Source organism: Hydractinia symbiolongicarpus, chromosome 10 (assembly GCF_029227915.1).
Source record: "Hydractinia symbiolongicarpus strain clone_291-10 chromosome 10, HSymV2.1, whole genome shotgun sequence".
NCBI lineage: Eukaryota > Metazoa > Cnidaria > Hydrozoa > Anthoathecata > Hydractiniidae > Hydractinia > Hydractinia symbiolongicarpus.
In genome coordinates this window covers 13,217,345-13,238,087 of record NC_079884.1, presented here as the reverse complement: position 1 = coordinate 13,238,087, position 20,743 = coordinate 13,217,345, and the positions used below count along the sequence as shown (strand labels likewise).

Genomic DNA, 20,743 nt, shown 5'->3' with positions numbered 1-20,743 from the left:
TATCTTAAAACTTCAGCTTCAAGCTATGCGATTAATTTCCAGTTGCACAATAAAAGCACCTGTTTGCTGATTGCGAATTGTTTCAAAGAATTTATCCCGACCATGATTCATCAACATAAAAATTAATTTTTGCTGACTTGCAAAAATGTTTTAATTTATGACTTTGCCCCCAAGCTTTTTCACCTTTTCGGAGGAGCTGGTGTAAGAATATCCTGGGAACGAAGTTGGAAAGTTTTGCAATGTTTGTTTCCAACAGAAACATGGTGAAATAATTATCACCATGTTTACACATCCCTTAATAAAAGGATTTTATATGTCTCATTTGTGTCATCACCATGGAAATATCTTATTTTTTTCGAAATTACCAATACTTGATAACAACTTGTTTTTTGTTCGCTTTCTTTTTCATTTTTCTTTTTCTTTCTTTTGTGAGCTATGAAACACAAACTAACAATGAGATTCGAAAAAAATATTTGAGGTTAAAAGAAAATTTGGGTGCTTTTAATAACCTGTTTGCTTTAGTATTCTTTAAAAGCAAGTTTTTTTTATTTATTTATTTATTTATTTATTCATGGTGAAAAAGAAAAGAAAAAGAGTGGGATTGAAAAATATAAATAAGAATTTTAAAATGGAGAAAAAGAAGATAATATATTAATCAGGATAACTTGAACTTTGTAAAACAAGAAGATAATCTGTATATCCGGATAACTTCCACTTTGTAAGTTTTAAAAACCAAACTGAATTCCTTTCCCCAACTCTAACTTTTTGAATTTATGCTCTTTTATATCTGACTTTCCTTTCACACAAGATCACATGGTAAAAAAACTTACTTTGGGACTTAAGTTCTCGTAACTGGCTTGGAATATTTTTTTTTAATTTATTTGATTTATGAAATGTTTTAAAATGGGTAATTTGTTACTGTTATATGTTTTTGATTTAAAGTTTTATTGTCTAGGTTTTGTGGTTTTCAACTTTGGTTGTAATTTTATTTAGAGCTGTCGCTTTGTTCTTTGTTTTAGTCTGTACTTTACAATAAAGCTGGGAATGGCTAAAAAATAAAGTAAAAACAATACAATGTTTCAAAACAGAATATTTTTTCAGGAGTGATGCTATTTTTTGCGGTCTTTGTACTTAGTTATAGATTGTGCAAAGCAAATATTCGAAATATACTATAAAATATTTAAAGACATTGCAGTATATGAACAAAAAAACGACAATGTTAAAAAAATTAAAAATTACTTTAGTTTAGTTATTCTTATAAGGGAAATTTTCATAAAAAGATAGCTGGTTGGCGATAATATAATTAAAAAAACATAGTACTTCCGCTCTCACATTTTTGTTCGAACCCATGTCAGCATCAATGTCATGACATTTGTGTCTTTCTATAAAGTCAGAAAAACAGACAAATCTGAAGTCAGAATTGAGCAAAACTTCAATTTTGTCGTTGTTATTTTGGGTCTACATGAGCGTGTTTTTTTCGGGTTTTTCTTCTTTTAAGTAAGGGGTATATAAAGTATCGCCTTCATAACGAATGTTAAAGCCTTGCGTACACAGTTAAGAACAAATTCTAAATTCGCAAAACACTTGAAAAACTCTGTGCATTTTACACAACAGCGATGTTGTGAAATATACACCGACACCTCTTTAAATGGCGGGAAAGTTAAAGCTTTGTTTTTTTTAATTGTTTAATTTATTTTCTTTCTAAATTGATGAATTAGAAAAAAAAATTTTTGGCAACAGCGATTACTTGTGATTTTTCTGATTTGTTTTTCAGTCTCGAGTGTTTTTCCAAAAAATGTGGATATAATGTTCAGGTTTACAAATGCTAACGAGGATTTTATAGAATTGGAAATATAGAGGTTATTTTATTGAAAAACATACATTCATGTTAGTAAAAAATGGAATAAACGATTAGATTAATTATTTTAGTAATTTTTTAGACCTCACATACTTTTGTTTTTGTAAAGAAATTTAGACTGAGTATGTTCTTAATGTGATCCTAACATGTGGGAAGAACAGCGTTAACGTTCTTATGAATACATGGAATCAGAGTCCCGATATTTACTTGCGCACGCATCTAAGTGATTACGTAATGCCCGATGCGCGCGCAGAAATGAAGGTAAAAATGTAAACAAACTAAGCGGAAAAGTTACCTCCATCTATGCAGGAAAAACACGGTACTATGATTGAGTGTATTAGATTCTTAAGCTTGGTTTCCAATTAGTCTGATTGCTGAGCGATAAAAAATAGGTTATTGGTGAGAGATTCCAGCCCTTACAGTGGCATTTCTTAGTGCAGTGTGCTGAAAGTTCATAATTGTGCCTACTTGTCCCAGATGTTCATTAAAAAGGTGCAAAAAACCATATATCTCAGCAGAACAAGAACTATTTGGTTTTTTATCTCCATCTTTAAAAAAATTTAATCTCAATTAAGCTTTGGATGCTATCAAGCAAAGTTCTTTATTCGCTTCTCTGAATTTATAAAGAAAGCTATTATAGAATATACGATTACACTCTTCCTTATTAAATTTGTCATCAGAGTCTTCTTGTAAATATGTAGAAAATATAAATCATTGAAAACCGATGATATAGTTAGTTGCATTCCGCAAAAGAATAATTGGAGAAAAGTAATCGGGAGACGTGATTTAACTTTATATTTAGAAGTATATATTATATTTTCTATGTGTGACCACGTATTTATTACCGAAATATACATCGGACACTATAGAATTTTGATTTTTTAAAACACAGAAACCCTACCTTCTAGCACAATAAACAACTTCACATTTCTCTTGTTATGTTAATGATTTTTGGTTTTCTAGCTACAGAATCAAATAAAATAAATAAATTCATTTGTTTTCATTCTTGGAAATGTATTCATTCATGATTTTGTAAGAGACCACGTGACTTTTCCACGCTGTACACGTTGTACATTTCTCATTGACACTCAAGATGTCATGAAGGAAACTGGAGAAGGAAATCAGAAATTATCTCTAATTAAAAACGTAAAAGTACTTATGAATTTTCGTACTCAATGGAGTGTAATATAATATATTTATAAGTTTGAGAATTGCTTTTGTTATTTTTGGTTTTGTTAATGAGAAAGAAAATGCGCACAGAACGTCAGAAATAAATTTTATTCAGGAGATCTGGAAATACAAAAGCTTGTGTCCTTACTGGTACATTTATTGTAATTTTTGTGGTGAGGATGTAATTGTCTTTTTACCGTTTTCTCACTTAGCTACTTCGTGTTTTTTATGTTTTATTTTAATTTTATTTTTATATTATTATTGTTATTTCGCCGTTAAAGTATTACATTTTTTTCGTAAAAATAAATACAAAAGCTGTTCTATTGTAGAATCTAAGAATATGTGATTGCATATCCTTAGGTGCAGCTAGAGTAGTTAAAAATAACAGGAGCAAGTAGAAGATTGTAGTAGTCTTATCACCTTTTTGCAAAGCCACATTTTCCAAATATTATACAGAAAAAACAACTTTAGTCTTGACTCTAGAAGCTTTAAAATGTTCTTAAAAACATTTATAAAATAAGTATAAAAAAATGACTCAAAGTCAAAGTTCTTCGAATCTTACGTTGTGAGTCAAAATATTCGTTCTTTAAGAATCGGCAGAAAAAAGGTCTATGTAAAACCCTTGCTTCACCAAAGTGTTATGTTGTTGAAAAATATATTCTCATAACAAATTAGCTATCTACAAATATATTCTAAAATCCAGATTGCTCTCCTCTAATTCATATCCATCATGCCAGCTAAGTTTGCTGTTTGAATATTTCTTGTTTATTTGATTGATGTATATGTTTGTTTTTATTTTTTGTTTTACTTTGAAATTCATATAATGGATAGGAATAAAAATGGCACAAACATTTCATGCACATGTCTACCGCTAATCAAAAGTACCGACATTAGAGCTGGATTTGCCAACGTTAAGGTTAAATTTGTCGACACGACAAACTAAAATGGAAGCAGCCCTTCATAGAAAAATTTCCGACTATGTGTTTTAAGTATTTTGTTTTTACATACGGAAAACCTAAATTTTGTATAAAAACAACTCCCAGTCTGTAGCATTACCACTTGTTATAAAGAACAAACTCTAGCCAGGTAGGTGATTCAAAAATCACCTGTGTATTCTGTGTATTTTACAAAGCCCGGTTAATCCTGCTTTACACTTACTCGAAGGTAACTGTAATTATGTTTTTATTACTTGTAATTTTTAAATGTTTTTGTGAACAATTTAATTGCGTTTACGATTTTTTAATAGGCCACTTAGTCGCGTTTCAATTATATGCTCTTTATCACTCATTATATAATTTCCAATCCATCGTCGAGCACATTTTGTGGGGTTTTTGTGTACACCGCTTTCGAAGAAATGCGATTCGAAGTTTAAGCTTTATGTTCTTATAGAGAAATGTGTTCTATTTTGTGTTTTTTTTTTTTTGAAATTCCACAATTTTTTTGGCTTATTATTTGATAGTTTTGCGTATATTTTGAGCTACTTAGCGAGTCTTATTAGTCTAACCTTGGAGGAAAGAATCCGTATTCCTTCCTCCAAGGTCTAACACCGTGTACACGCGTTTTTATGTAAGAACAATCTTATAAGAACGCGAGCCTTAGAGTAATAAAAACAAAATAAGAACAAAATGAGAACATCTCCAAGCATGATTATTTTTAAAACTAAAAACACAATGTAAGAACAATCGTGGAATGTAAATTCTCTTGCAATTCTCTCTTTCAGGTTAAAGATAATTGTTTTTGCTTGTGATCGTTCCTTTTTTTACCTACAATAACTTGACATTCTTACTTCATTTTTTGTGAACACAATCATAGAGCTTCATTGGCAACTAAAACACATTTGTTTTTATCTCAACACATTATTTCGTAAAAATAAGAACAAAATCAGGCTAAATTTTGAAGTTGTGTTCTTACTATTAAGAGGCTCGAGAAATAAGAACAACTAGCCTCAGGTTAAATTTTTTTGATTTTTATGAAAAAGCCTGTATTTCCAATCGTCAATTATTTATTCATATTAAACGGATAAATGTCTCGATATCTTTCGTGTCTTGATTAGATACAGACGTTATAGATTTCAACATAGGAGATTATATTACAAATCCTAGAATTAATGATAGGTAAATAATCCTCGCTGTCATTTTCAGTTTTATGTCTATTATTTTTTTTAATGTAAATACCAACTTTGGACCCAATCCCTGAATAAATGATTTTTTAACCATCTAGTTTTTAACAACGTTTTGTCAGTCTGAATTTCTTCATAGATATGAGACAAAAATGAATATAACAGTTCAGATTTATTTTCAGAAAGTTTTTTTCTTACTTTTCACTAATATACATATATTTTTTAAAATAAGTTAAATTCATATCTTTCTTCCAATTCTACCAAATCATTCGTATTTTCCAATTTTTTGGTCGAAATATGAAATTTTCGCCACTTTTTCGGAAGAACATAAATAAGAGCATTTAAGGCTGAAAAAGTGCAAAAAAAAATAAGAACATCTAACCTCAGCTGAAATTTAAACGTTCTTATAAAAAGGACGTTAGAGGCCCTGGGTTCCTGCATGTTCTAAAGGAGAGCTTCCTTTTTGCTTTCTGATATATACATGCTGGCTGGCAAAAGCAAGAAAGGAGTCCTGGGAACGAGAATGGTATGCTTCTGGTGATCACCGCACGATACTACAATAGCGTGCACTAATGTTTGGATACGTTTTGTATATGTAAACAGTTTTTTATAGACTTACATGTAAGCATATGGGGGGCGGGGGCTGCGTTTCACGCCTTTTTTCTATGAGAATATTAAAGACAAGATTAGAAAAAAATAAGAACATATGCTTACTTTTTTTTCTTAACTCAGGTATACTTGTACCCTATCATTGATGTAAAATGGTACAGTGGAATCTTTCTAAAGTGGACATCATCGGTGCAAAAAAAGTGTCCGTCTTATAGAGGTGTCCACTTTATAGAGACTGTATCCAAAAATCACTTTCAAAGCAAATTTTACCGAAAAAATGACTTTTTTTTGTTTATGTACAGTTTTTCTTTGTTCTATTCCTTTTAAATCAAGGAAATGAGACATATAATTTGATTTGTAACTAATGCCAGCATGTCTTCACTTTCTTCGTCAATAATAGGGCTGCAACAAATTCTATAGGGCAAGGTGATTACTTCTGCATAACTAAGATTTTCCTCCTCGCTATCATCGCTTTCGTTCCCATGTAACAAACAGATTGTAGAGAATGTAAATAAAAAATTTAAGAAATGTACGAAATAAAGTTGAACATCGAAATTTAACAAGTGTTTTTTTATGTGTTCGCATTACACAGAGCGTTTTTAAGGAAAAATGTCATTTGGTGCGAAAAAAGTGTCCGTTTTATAAAGTGTCCGTCTTATGGAGATTTTCTTGTGAGAGTTTGACCTGAAATCAGTCCGTTCCAAGGAATAGTGTCTGTTATATAGAGGTGTCCGCTTTAGACCATGTCCGCTTTAGAGAGATTCCACTGTATTTCCCCCCGTTAAAATATTAAAATAACTGCTTAAACCACAGCACCTTCGGGGTGATTTTTTCACCAACTTGCATTCACAGATATTTTTTTAAACATAACTGTTCTTAGAATTTCCTATGAATATATCAGGATGATTTTTGCCTAAAAGTTGAGAATATTTATGTTAAAACAAAAAAAAACACTATTGTTATGAATAAAAAAGCACACAAGTCATAAAAATATAACGCTGCGTTACAAATTTACTTTCCTTTAAGGACATAATATTGTGCCTTTCTTATATTATATACTTCTATTAGCTATATTCTATCAAATGATGCAAACCCAGTTGTTACAAACATGATTGTACTTAGCGTTTCACAAAAATGGCATTCCTCTCATCTCGTGTACATATTTATTGAATCATGTACAATTACTTGTGTTTATTTCTTCTATAGTGATATTACAATAATTACGTCACCAATCTTAAAAAAAGCACGAAGGAACCATAGACAAATCGACCATGCTGACAGGACTTGTTTGGTTAATAGTTGCAGCTTCGGTTGCCATTACAACATGTAAGTCAAGTGATCCTTTTTTGTATTTTCATCACTCTTAGATTGGGTACCAATAATAGACATAGACAATCAATGTCAAACCAACCATACTTAGGAGATTTTCTAAAGTTTGAAAATGTGAAAAAATCACTTCGCGTTGCCTTAGCTGCAATAATCTCTAATATTTACAGTCATTAAAGTTTTCAAATCTCTTTTTGTGTAAAAAATTTTATCGCTGCAACAATTTTACTCATTTTCTTTCTGTACAAAAACGGACATCTATATAGGCACATATTTTTAGCGAATTGTAATTTTTTATATATATTATAACAAAATAGGAACAATTTCAGCCTGCATGAGCAAAAAATAACGAAACATTTAAAAATTTCAATTTCTGGCTGGTTAAAAAAATGGCATTGTTTGTAATAATACTTTTTAAATATCTAAACCAGCACCCTTAAAATATCAATACATAACTCTGTATTACTATATTCTAGCAGGAGACACAACCCTCAAAACCACAACAAACTTAGTAACTTCATCAACCATGCCTATATTATCAAAAGAACAATCAACTAAAAACATGAACACAACTGTCACAGACCCTATTTCCAGTACTTTCTCATCAACGTTACCCACCACCTCCATATCTACCCTGACATCTTCAAGCGAAGCAAGTTCATATTCTTCAACGTCAACGACATCTGAAGCTCTATCGACAAAAAACCTTACAACTATTACTACACCATCAACCACCTCTAAGTTTTTCTCCACTGTGAAATTATCAAGTGAAGCAAGTTCAACTCCATCAACGTCAACGAAATCTCTATCTCTATCGACCAAAATGTCGACTGCTGGTACTACACCATCAACCAGCTCTGAGTTTCCTTCCACCATGAAATTATCGAGTGAAGCAAGTTCAACTCCATCAATGTCAACGATATCTCAATCTCTATCAACAAAAATGTCGACTGCTGGTACTACACCATCAACCACCTCTGAGTTTTTTTCCACCGTAAAATTATCGAGTGAAGAAAGTTCAATTCCATCAATGTCAACGACATCTGAATCTCCATCGACAAAAACGTCCACTGCTGGTACTACACCATCAACCACCTCTGAGTTTTTTTCCACCGTGAAATTATCGAGTGAAGCAAGTTCAACTCCATCAACGTCAACGACATCTCAATCTCTATCGACAAAAACGTCCACTGCTGGTACTACACCATCAACCACCTCTGAGTTTTTTTCCACCGCGAAATTATCGAGTGAAGCAAGTTCAACTCCATCAACGTCAACGACATCTCAATCTCTATCGACAAAAACGTCCACTGCTGGTACTGCACCATCAACCACCTCTAAGTTGTTCTCCACTGTGAAATTATCGAGTGAAGCAAGTTCAACTCCATCAACGTCAACGACATCTCAATCTCTATCAACAAAAACGTTCACTGCTGGTACTACACCATCAACCACCTCTAAGTCGTTCTCCACCGCGAAATCATCGAGTGGAGCAAGTTCAACTCCATCAACGTCAACGACATCTGAATCTCTATCGACAAAAACGTCCACTGCTGGTACTACACCACCAACCACCTCTAAGTTTTTTTCCACCGTGAAATTATCGAGTGAAGCAATTTCAACTCCATCAATGTCAACGACATCTGAATCTCCATCTACAAAAACGTCCACTGCTGGTACTACACCATCAACTACCTCTGAGTTTTTTTCCACCGCGAAATTATCGAGTGAAGCAAGTTCAACTCCATCAACGTCAACGACATCTCAATCTCTAACAACAAAAACGTTCACTGCTGGTACTACACCATCAACCACCTCTAAGTCGTTCTCCACCGCGAAATCATCGAGTGGAGCAAGTTCAACTCCATCAACGTCAACGACATCTGAATCTCTATCGACAAAAACGTCCACTGCTGGTACTACACCACCAACCACCTCTAAGTTTTTTTCCACCGTGAAATTATCGAGTGAAGCAATTTCAACTCCATCAATGTCAACGACATCTGAATCTCCATCTACAAAAACGTCCACTGCTGGTACTACACCATCAACTACCTCTGAGTTTTTTTCCACCGCGAAATTATCGAGTGGAGCAAGTTCAACTCCATCAACGTCAACGACATCTCAATCTCTATCGACAAAAACGTCCACTGCTGGTACTACACCATCAACCACCTCTGAGTTTTTTTCCACCGCGAAATTATCGAGTGAAGCAAGTTCAACTCCATCAACTTCAACAACATCTCAATCTCTATTGACAAAAACGTCCACTGCTGGTACTGCACCATCAACCACCTCTAAGTTGTTCTCCACTGTGAAATTATCGAGTGAAGCAAGTTCAACTCCATCAACGTCAACGACATCTCAATCTCTATCAACAAAAACGTTCACTGCTGGTACTGCACCATCAACCACCTCTAAGTCGTTCTCCACTGTGAAATTATCGAGTGAAGCAATTTCAACTCCATCAATGTCAACGACATCTGAATCTTTATCTACAAAAACGTCCACTGCTGGTACTACACCATCACCTACCTCTGAGTTTTTTTCCACCGCGAAATTATCGAGTGAAGCAAGTTCAACTCCATCAACGTCAACGACATCTCAATCTCTATCGACAAAAACGTCCACTGCTGGTACTACACCATCAACCACCTCTGAGTTTTTTTCCACCGCGAAATTATCGAGTGAAGCAAGTTCAACTCCATCAACTTCAACAACATCTCAATCTCTATTGACAAAAACGTCCACTGCTGGTACTGCACCATCAACCACCTCTAAGTTGTTCTCCACTGTGAAATTATCGAGTGAAGCAAGTTCAACTCCATCAACGTCAACGACATCTCAATCTCTATCAACAAAAACGTTCACTGCTGGTACTGCACCATCAACCACCTCTAAGTCGTTCTCCACTGTGAAATTATCGAGTGAAGCAAGTTCAACTCCATCAACGTCAACGACATCTCAATCTCTATCGACAAAAACGTCCACTGCTGGTACTGCACCATCAACCACCTCTAAGTTGTTCTCCACTGTGAAATTATCAAGTGAAGCAAGTTCAACTCCATCAACGTCAACGAAATCTCTATCTCTATCGACCAAAATGTCGACTGCTGGTACTACACCATCAACCAGCTCTGAGTTTCCTTCCACCATGAAATTATCGAGTGAAGCAAGTTCAACTCCATCAATGTCAACGATATCTCAATCTCTATCAACAAAAATGTCGACTGCTGGTACTACACCATCAACCACCTCTGAGTTGTTTTCCACCGTAAAATTATCGAGTGAAGAAAGTTCAATTCCATCAATGTCAACGACATCTGAATCTCCATCGACAAAAACGTCCACTGCTGGTACTACACCATCAACCACCTCTGAGTTTTTTTCCACCGTGAAATTATCGAGTGAAGCAAGTTCAACTCCATCAACGTCAACGACATCTCAATCTCTATCGACAAAAACGTCCACTGCTGGTACTACACCATCAACCACCTCTGAGTTTTTTTCCACCGCGAAATTATCGAGTGGAGCAAGTTCAACTCCATCAACGTCAACGACATCTCAATCTCTATCGACAAAAACGTCCACTGCTGGTACTGCACCATCAACCACCTCTAAGTTGTTCTCCACTGTGAAATTATCGAGTGAAGCAAGTTCAACTCCATCAACGTCAACGACATCTCAATCTCTATCAACAAAAACGTTCACTGCTGGTACTACACCATCAACCACCTCTAAGTCGTTCTCCACCGCGAAATCATCGAGTGGAGCAAGTTCAACTCCATCAACGTCAACGACATCTGAATCTCTATCGACAAAAACGTCCACTGCTGGTACTACACCACCAACCACCTTTAAGTTTTTTTCCACCGTGAAATTATCGAGTGAAGCAATTTCAACTCCATCAATGTCAACGACATCTGAATCTCCATCTACAAAAACGTCCACTGCTGGTACTACACCATCAACTACCTCTGAGTTTTTTTCCACCGCGAAATTATCGAGTGAAGCAAGTTCAACTCCATCAACGTCAACAACATCTCAATCTCTATTGACAAAAACGTCCACTGCTGGTACTGCACCATCAACCACCTCTAAGTTGTTCTCCACTGTGAAATTATCGAGTGAAGCAAGTTCAACTCCATCAACGTCAACGACATCTCAATCTCTATCAACAAAAACGTTCACTGCTGGTACTGCACCATCAACCACCTCTAAGTCGTTCTCCACTGTGAAATTATCGAGTGAAGCAAGTTCAACTCCATCAACGTCAACGACATCTCAATCTCTATCGACAAAAACGTCCACTGCTGGTACTGCACCATCAACCACCTCTAAGTTGTTCTCCACTGTGAAATTATCGAGTGGAGCAAGTTCAACCCCATCAACGTCAGCGACATCTCAATCTCTATCGACAAAAACGTCAACTGCTGGTACTACACCATCAACCACCTCTGAGTTTTTTTCCACCGCGAAATCATCGAGTGGAGCAAGTTCAACTCCATCAACGTCAACGACATCTGAATCTCTATCGACAAAAACGTCCACTGCTGGTACTACACCACCAACCACCTCTAAGTTTTTTTCCACCGGGAAATTATCGAGTGAAGCAATTTCAACTCCATCAATGTCAACGACATCTGACTCTCCATCGACAAAAACGTCCACTGCTGGTACTACACCATCAACCACCTCTGAGTTTTTTTCCACCGCGAAATTATCGAGTGAAGCAATTTCAACTCCATCAACGTCAACGACATCTCAATCTCTATCGACAAAAACGTCCACTGCTGGTACTACACCATCAACCACCTCTGAGTTTTTTTCCACCGCGAAATTATCGAGTGGAGCAAGTTCAACCCCATCAACGTCAACGACATCTCAATCTCTATCAACAAAAACGTTCACTGCTGGTACTACACCACCAACCACCTCTAAGTTTTTTTCCACCGTGAAATTATCGAGTGAAGCAAGTTCAACTCCATCAACATCAACGACATCTGAATCTCTATCGACAAAAACGTCCACTGCTGGTACTACACCATCAACCACATCTGAGTTTTTTTCCACCGCGAAATTATCGAGTGGAGCAAGTTCAACTCCATCAACGTCAACGACATCTCAATCTCTATCGACAAAAACGTTCACTGCTGGTACTACACCATCAACCACATCTGAGTTTTTTTCCACCGCGAAATTATCGAGTGGAGCAAGTTCAACTCCATCAACGTCAACGACATCTCAATATCTATCGACAAAAACGTTCACTGCTGGTACTACACCATCAACCACATCTGAGTTTTTTTCCACCGCGAAATTATCGAGTGGAGCAAGTTCAACTCCATCAACGCCAACGACATCTCAATCTCTATCGACAAAAACGTTCACTGCTGGTACTACACCATCAACCACATCTGAGTTTTTTTCCACCGCGAAATTATCGAGTGGAGCAAGTTCAACTCCATCAACGTCAACGACATCTCAATCTTTATCGACAAAAACGTTCACTGCTGGTACTACACCATCAACCACCTCTAAGTTTTTTTCCACCGCGAAATTATCGAGTGGAGCAAGTTCAACTCCATCAATGTCAGCGACATCTCAATCTCCATCGACAAAAACGTCCACTGCTGGTACTACACCATCAACCACATTTGAGTTTTTTTCCACCACGAAATTATCGAGTGGAGCAAGTTCAACTCCATCAACGTCAACGACATCTCAATCTCTATCGACAAAAACGTTCACTGCTGGTACTACACCATCTACCACATCTGAGTTTTTTTCCACCGCGAAATTATCGAGTGGAGCAAGTTCAACTCCATCAACGTCAACGACATCTCAATCTCTATCGACAAAAACGTTCACTGCTGGTACTACACCATCAACCACATCTGAGTTTTTTTCCACCGCGAAATTATCGAGTGGAGCAAGTTCAACTCCATCAACGTCAACGAAATCTCAATCTCTATCGACAAAAACGTTTACTGCTGGTATTGCACCATCAACAACCTCTAAGTTTTTTTCCACCGTGAAATTATCGAGTGAAGCAAGTTTAACCCCATCAACGTCAACGACATCTGAATCTCCATCGACAAAAACGTCCACTGCTGGTACTACACCGTCAACCACCTCTGAGTTTTTTTCCACCGCGAAATTATCGAGTGGAGCAAGTTCAACTCCATCAACGTCAACGACATCTCAATCTCTATCGACAAAAACGTCCACTGCTGGTACTGCACCATCAACCACCTCTAAGTTGTTCTCCACTGTGAAATTATCGAGTGGAGCAAGTTTAACTCCATCAACGTCAACGACATCTCAATCTCCATCGACAAAAACGTTCACTGCTGGTACTACACCATCAACCACCTCTGAGTTTTTTTCCACCGCGAAATTATCGAGTGGAACAAGTTCAACTCCATCAACGTCAACGACATCCCAATCTCTATCGATAAAAACGTCCACTGCTGGTACTACACCATCAACCACCTCTGAGTTTTTTTCCACCGTGAAATTACCAAGTGGAGCAAGTTCAACTCCATCAACGTCAACGAAATCTGATACTCTATCGACAAAAACGTTCACTGCTGGTACTACACCATCAACCACCTCTAAGTTTCTCTCCACTGTGAAATTATCGAGTGGAGCAAGTTCAACTCCATCAACGTCAACGACATCTCAATCTCTATCGACAAAAACGTTCACTGCTGGTATTGCACCATCAACCACTTCTAAGTTTCTCTCCACTGTGAAATTATCAAGTGGAGCAAGTTCAACTCCATCAACGTCAACGACATCTCAATCCCTATCGACAAAAACGTCCACTGCTGGTACTACACCATCAACAGCCTCTGAGTTTTTTTCCACCTTGAAATTATCGAGTGGAGCAAGTTCGACCCCTTCAACGTCAACGACATCTGAAGCTCTATCGACAAAAACGTTCAGTGCTGGTAGTACACCATCAACCACCTCTGAGTTTTTCTCCACTGCGAAATTATCGAGTGGAGCAAGTTCGACCCCTTCAACGTCAACGACATCTGAAGCTCTATCGACAAAAATGTTCACTGGTGTTATATCTCGAGCAACTGAAAGTGCAACTTTCATGCCAACGAGATCTTTAGTAATTTTAAATTCATCCTTAACAACGTCGCTTGCTTCAAAATCTATACTAGGAACAGTTTTTACGACAAATTTTGAACCATCAACTAAACTTTTAACTTTATCTACTTCTGGATTTTCTAAGAAGCTATCTTCAGTGCCTTATACTTCTTTGAAGACACATTTGCAATCAACCGTCAGTGCTAGTGTCAGCAAGGTGCAATTGACTATAAGTACTCTTTCACTTAAGGCAACATCATCAGAAAAAATGATTTTACCATCTACTATGTCTTTATCATCAAACAGGGGGGCAAGCATCAATTCCATTGTCACTATTTCAACATCGACCGACATTGCAGCTTCATCAAGTTTATCAGAAGGATCAACTTATTCAGAGCAAGTTAGTACCTCTACCGCTGTACCACCGAAGACAGACACAACATTGAAAACGAGCTTTGTATTATTTTCCTCTTTATTGCCCTCGATGACTCCTACAGTTACTTTACCCGTCAGATCAAAGGTAACCACTTCATTCAAGGCGACGCTCACCAAGACAAAGCCTTCATTAGTAAGCTCGAGTACTTTTACTGCATCTTCTTTAAAACCATCTATTCACCCCTCTACAAGCTTGAAGATCATACCATCATCGTCAATTATTCCAAAAAAATTTTGTTCAATGAAATGCGTCATACACACGAATAAGACAGAATCGACGAGTATCAAGGAACTTGAAAAACGTATATCTGATGCTCTTATTATAACATTTGAAGGAATGGAAATACCGCTTTACCATAACCTTGTTCTTGAAAAACTGGAAAAAGACACAGGTAAAACAATCGAAGCCTACTTTGATTTAATATTTAAAACAAGAAATTGCGTTGGGGAGGTTAAAGACGATGTTTTGCGCAATAAAGAATTGTTGGACGGTAAAGTAGTGAATGGTATTATGTTTATCCCTGATACTTTCCAAGTAGCCCCATTTAAAATACCTAAAGAAGATAAACTAGTCATTGTTGGAAAATTAAAAATCGACGCAGTTTTTACGAAAGACTTAGCTAACAAAGCGTCAAAGAGTTATAAAGAGCTGGCAAGTAACATGACGTTTGCATTGACTCAAACGTACAAAAGTATATCTGGTTTCTTAGAAGTAATTATTCGTGGTTTTTCAAAAGGAAGTATTGTTACGGATTTCGAAGTTGTATTTGATAAGAAAAATACCTCAGGCGACACTGAGGAAATTGAAAAGGAGATGACAAAAAATGTTGAAGCTGAACTGGAAGATGGAAACCTAGGTGATTTTAAGATTGTTGAGGGAAGTTTTACGTTGAGTCCAAAGGTGGAGAAGAAAGTATCCGAAGATGATGATGATCTACCACTACCAACGTGGTCCCTCGTTTTGATAGTGTGTAGTATCGGTATTGTGATCCTCTTTCTTGTAGTTCTCTTGCAAAGGGTGAGTTTTTTTTGTTTTTTTCTTTAATACTTTGAGTTAAAAGGTTCTAAATGCAATAACATCAATATTTGGCATGAGTATGTAAGTTCACCCAGTCTTCTTATGCACATTAGGAACGTTCTAAATAAGATGTGTGTGTGTGGGGGGACGGGGGTGTGGCGGTTGGTATATATGGTAAAACTCGTGGTGAGTCTAAAGCTTTTCTTTCACACCTACAATTAAGCATCATGAGAGAGCAACTTAATTTTTTACTTGTTCATAGTAAGAAGAATCTAATCTCTTATTTTGTAGAGAAAAATCTCAGCATACAAAGCCGAACTATATCCAACACGACAGATGCCCAATGGTCGTTATGGCTTAAAGAACGGTTATACATGCAAGAATGGAATACCCGATAATCGAGACACTGACATAGAATTAGAGCAAATCCATCGTCTAGTAACACATAATATCAGTAGTCATCGAGCAAAGCTATCAACAGTTTCTCCCAATGAGAATGGGGTAAGATATTTTTAATGAATATAGCAAAATTCACGACATTATTAAAGCACAAGAATATATTTTTGGAATGGGTTTTTTCTACAAAACATGATAAATCATTCTCAATCCCAGTGCTCTGTGAGATAAACGAGATCTTGGGATGAGAATGATGATAAATATCTCCTGTATTAATACCCGTATTTGGTATCAAAAACTTTATATTATGACCGAAATGAAACATGCGAAATATTTTCAATGGTTTCAAAGTAGTCTTAACACTAATAACATCCGTATTTTGTTTGCCTTTGCCCAAAATGGTAACATATTAGCGGTAGCTGTCTCTGCGCCATTTTGTAGCTGTGCTACGGATACGCGAAAAGTGATATATAAAGGACTGGCGAACCCTTGGATTTATCCACTGTTTACCAACTAGTATAATATAAATACTTGTAGAGTAAAACTAAAACGCAAAAGCGATTGGAAAAGTTTTTTTAAGCTAATTATATTTTTCTATTTTAGGGATTTGACGCTAGCACGTATGATCTAGCTTCTTCCTCTGATCAAATAGATCCGGCCACGCCCTCAGAATCAGCAGTCACGAGGGGCACGTCAAATAGTTATGAAATTATACGCCCAAGCACAGAACTGTAGGAATAAATATTTTACTTAATTATTAAGAAATGAATAGAATATATTGATAGAAGGGTCGTGTATACACAGCAAGATTGGAAAAAGAAGATGCCGTTAAAGTTTAGGTTGACTACAATTTTGAGTTGAATTTCTTAAAACGTTGAGGATATATACACCCGCGTTATATTTTTTTCATCGTTATCAAAAGTTATTTGGTCTAGTATTTGGACTTTAAATATGAGAAGTGGGTTTAAATTATTTTATAGATAATAAAAATGATTATTGTTTGTATTGGAGGATGCGCCAATAAACAAATGAACAGCACGAGCGTGTATAAAAATTTTCAAGTTTCTCAATTTTTTAAACTTTTGTAGAATTCAGAACCCCATGGTAAGATCATTCACCCAAAGTATATAATTCCTGAATACAAATTGGAATTTTAAAGACGAGTTTGGATAACTTGATTTGTCTTTCACGATTTAATGTGAATTGATCACTTTCTGACATTTGCATTCACTGTGTTTTACCATTTCTCAGGTACAATATCAGTAGATGTTTGCAATCTTCTTCCAGCGATTCTCCAATAAAAACGAAATATATTGTGGTTTATATTTTTCTAGCTTTCTTAAAAAGTGTAATTTATAAATTGGTATTAGATACATTGTTGATGATTTTTTATAATTAAACTTTATACAATTTTACACTTTACCATATTTTTTTTCTCTGTGTGTACCAGTACGTAACAAATCAAGTTTAGGCTTCGTGTGTAGCTTTTGGATGTAATCCTGAAGAAAGGTCATTGGATCCTGCTAATTCCATTAAAGTACTTCTACCACTTTAAGAGCAGAGAAATTATACAAGGTAGAAGTATGTTCAGGCCACTAAACGATCTTTTAACTGAACTATTTCGCTTTTGTAGACTTTGTTGTTGTTGGTGTTGTGATGAAGAACACTTTAGAAAGCCTTTGGTATTTTTCTGTGGATAGCCAGATCTTACTTCTGAAAAACGTTTATCGAACCTGTAGTAATTTTCACCTAAAACATGAAAACAAGTTTGGCCTTGATCTCCATTGCAACATTTGTTGCGCCAGGTTTTTTAAAACAATGAATTTCTTATGAGACCTCAGAATGTTCTTTTCTTCATCTTAACTGTTCTTAGAAAAAATGAGTAGCCGTTTAAATTTCTTGATCAATATTCATAACAATCGCATACTGTTTTTTTTCTAAGATTATCTGTTCTTACATTCGTCCCCAGAGCTCTTTGAGATTAAAACCCAATGAGCTCTGGGGTCGAGAATGGCGCGAGTCATCTATTATTGCTCATATGTGGCAATTATTAACTTATCATATAAGCCTTTGATCAGTGCAGTAAGTAGTGTCTTGCTTGATATGTGATCAATCTAGGCCCTGGGGACAAGGTTTATATGTTCGAGGTTCAATGTAACAGAAGTATTACCCGATAAAAACGTGTATTAAATATTTCGCTTGGGTACTAATTCACTTCGCTAAAATTTTTTTGTTGATAAAAAATATTACAAATTTAAAATTATCTCTCGTGGAAATAAAAAAACATGTAAATTTATTTATTTACTAGAAAACACATACCTTTAAAGAAATATGTTTCTCCATTTCTCCATGTAAACACAGCATCAATATTGTCGGGTACACCAATCCAGTGACTTTTTATCATCTTGGGGTAATTGTAATCCAACGTGAAATCTTTGTTAGATAGCTGCGAAAAACGCCAATAATTTGCACCTAAAACGTAAATTGTTTTTTTGGCCAATCCACTAACGAGTAAAGAGACAGCAAAGAGTTTTTCTTACGAAACCATCTGTTTTTCTTAAGCTTTTTATTCTCAGTCATTCAGCTCAGTCACACAAATAAAAGGAACCAAAGATCGTGGGACCAAGATTGGATCGCCTGGGAAAATTTTTACCTACTCCGAAGTACCGAGTACTTTAAGGGCAGAAATTTTTGCGGGTATAAAAAATCGCGAAATTTCGCGAAGTTAATTTTCGCGAATATTACTTCTGGAAAAAAGTTACAGAAAAATCTTTCGTGAATTTTCAAAAATCTTCATTTTTGGGAACAAAAACTTTCGTCGATGACAATGAATCAATCAAATATTATTATAGAAAAAATTCACCAAAATTATTGTCTCATTTTTCTCTTCGTTTTTAGTCTTGAAATTTGAAATTTCTGATACAAAGATATTTAAATCCTTCCGTTTTTCCATTTTTAGCTGATTTCCCCACATTGAGTCGGGCTTTGGAGTCATTTTTAGAGTTATAGTTTTAGATCCATTTTTCGGGCTGATTATTTTTTTCGTTGTGATCCTATTATTTCTACCTTTGTTCTCTGAGCACTCGTTATTTAAGAGTTTTCGGCTTTTAAAACTTGGAAAAAACTTTCACGATTTTTAGAAAAAGTTGTATAATATATAATATAATCGCAATTATAACCGGTAGGAGGTGAACGGGAAAGGACTGAAAAGAACTGGAAAATGGGAATTGAATATGTGGAACGTGTTCAAGCGATAGGCGGTGGAGGAGAGGGGGATATTTCAAAGAAAAGTCTTTATTGCGTTTCTCAGTGCAACATTTTTGTATTCTTATTCTCTTTTATCCTACTACATTCTGTTTTTAATTGGATTACATGCAAGAGTTGAAAAAAAATCAGAAATTAAGAAAAGGGGGTAGGGAATGATTATTCAGTGATTTAGAGTAAGTCAACTCCAACTAGTCGTCTGTTTTCAAGAAACTCCGCTTTTCCAATTACTCAAGGACTTTAAAATCATCCGTAACATTAAAACTATCAACCTTGCTTCGCAGCGTTTTTCGATATTAGCAGGAAACCTCGTATGCGCTACATGCTACAGACCCTAGGTTATAGATTGTGAAGTAATCTTTGTTACTCCTTTCCAGTCGCAAAGAAAACAGATTGATGACAGTCTTTATTCTATTTAACTTATACTAGCCCGTGGAAAAATCCACGAGTTCGCCCGTCTTTTTGCGTCTCGCTACTTGCGCAGCTAAGGTACCATTTTGCGTGACAGACAGACAGACGTATACGGGTTATAATATACCTTATCGGTAAAAAAAAATTCGGCAAAAAGTGACCAAATTTTGGCTAGGTGACTAAATTTTTTACCGACCAATTTTTTTACCGACATTTTTTTTTGCCGACCGAAAATTTTTACCGATTTTTTTTTTACCGACTAGTAATATTTGCCGATTTTTTGAATTACTTTTAACCTCCAATTTTTTAGTTTTTTGACTTTCCAAAGTGATTCCAGAGAGTGACGACGACGAAATTGATATTGTTATTAACAATGATAAGGCAGAAGGGAGTGTTGAAGAAGAGAAAAATGATGAAAATGAAGAAGAAGATAATGCGAAGGAGCCGGGAGATGTCCAAAATATTATTGATAAAATCATTAATAAAGATGTTTTTGAAATAGATTAGATTGTTGTAAAATCTTTGTTCTCTTTTAATTCAGCGGTGTCAAAAAAGTCGGCAATAAGTGACCAATATTAAAAAAATTAACCGGTAAAAAGTGACTAATTTTTGCTAAGTGACTAACTTTTTTGCCGACTAAATTTTTTGCCGACTTTTTTTTACACCGACTTTTTTTTTACCGATAAGGTAGATGAATACCAGATATGTGTTGATATTTAATCATACTTTTATGCAGTGAGATAGTCAACAAGTCGGTCGCTCTACTTGTACTTAAGTTTGTAAAATTCATGAAAAATTTTCACGTAAATTAAGAACAACGAGGAGTTTGGAAAAAGAAGTAAGAATTTACCTTTAAAAAGATATAACTTATTATTGACAGGCCATAGAAACGATGCATCAACATCGCGAAATCCTTCAGGAAGACCTTGATAGCCATCAGAAATCTTTCTTGGTGGAGAGACTAGTCTTGTGTTTTCATAAACTGAAAATCTAAAAAGTTAAAATTCAAAAAATAAAAAAATAAAAACTTAGC

At 35.6% G+C, this 20,743-nt stretch overlaps 1 protein-coding gene across 2 annotated transcripts; it reads left to right on the top strand.

Annotated features, from left to right (window-relative positions):
* The first annotated feature begins 485 nt into the window (after positions 1-485).
* LOC130613337 (mucin-2-like) lies at positions 486-17,457 on the top strand. 2 transcript variants are annotated; one of them, XM_057434691.1, is made up of 5 exons: positions 486-718; positions 6,963-7,082; positions 7,559-15,639; positions 15,931-16,140; positions 16,639-17,457. In XM_057434691.1, the coding sequence occupies exons 2-5, from the start codon at positions 7,028-7,030 to the stop codon at positions 16,768-16,770; spliced, it is 8,478 nt and encodes a 2,825-aa protein (XP_057290674.1). In that variant the 5' UTR covers positions 486-718; positions 6,963-7,027; the 3' UTR covers positions 16,771-17,457. The 2 variants fall into 2 exon arrangements, with proteins under 2 accessions (XP_057290674.1, XP_057290673.1); XM_057434690.1 differs by lacking the exon at positions 486-718 and adding an exon at positions 2,803-3,201.
* Positions 17,458-20,743: the final 3,286 nt, after the last annotated feature.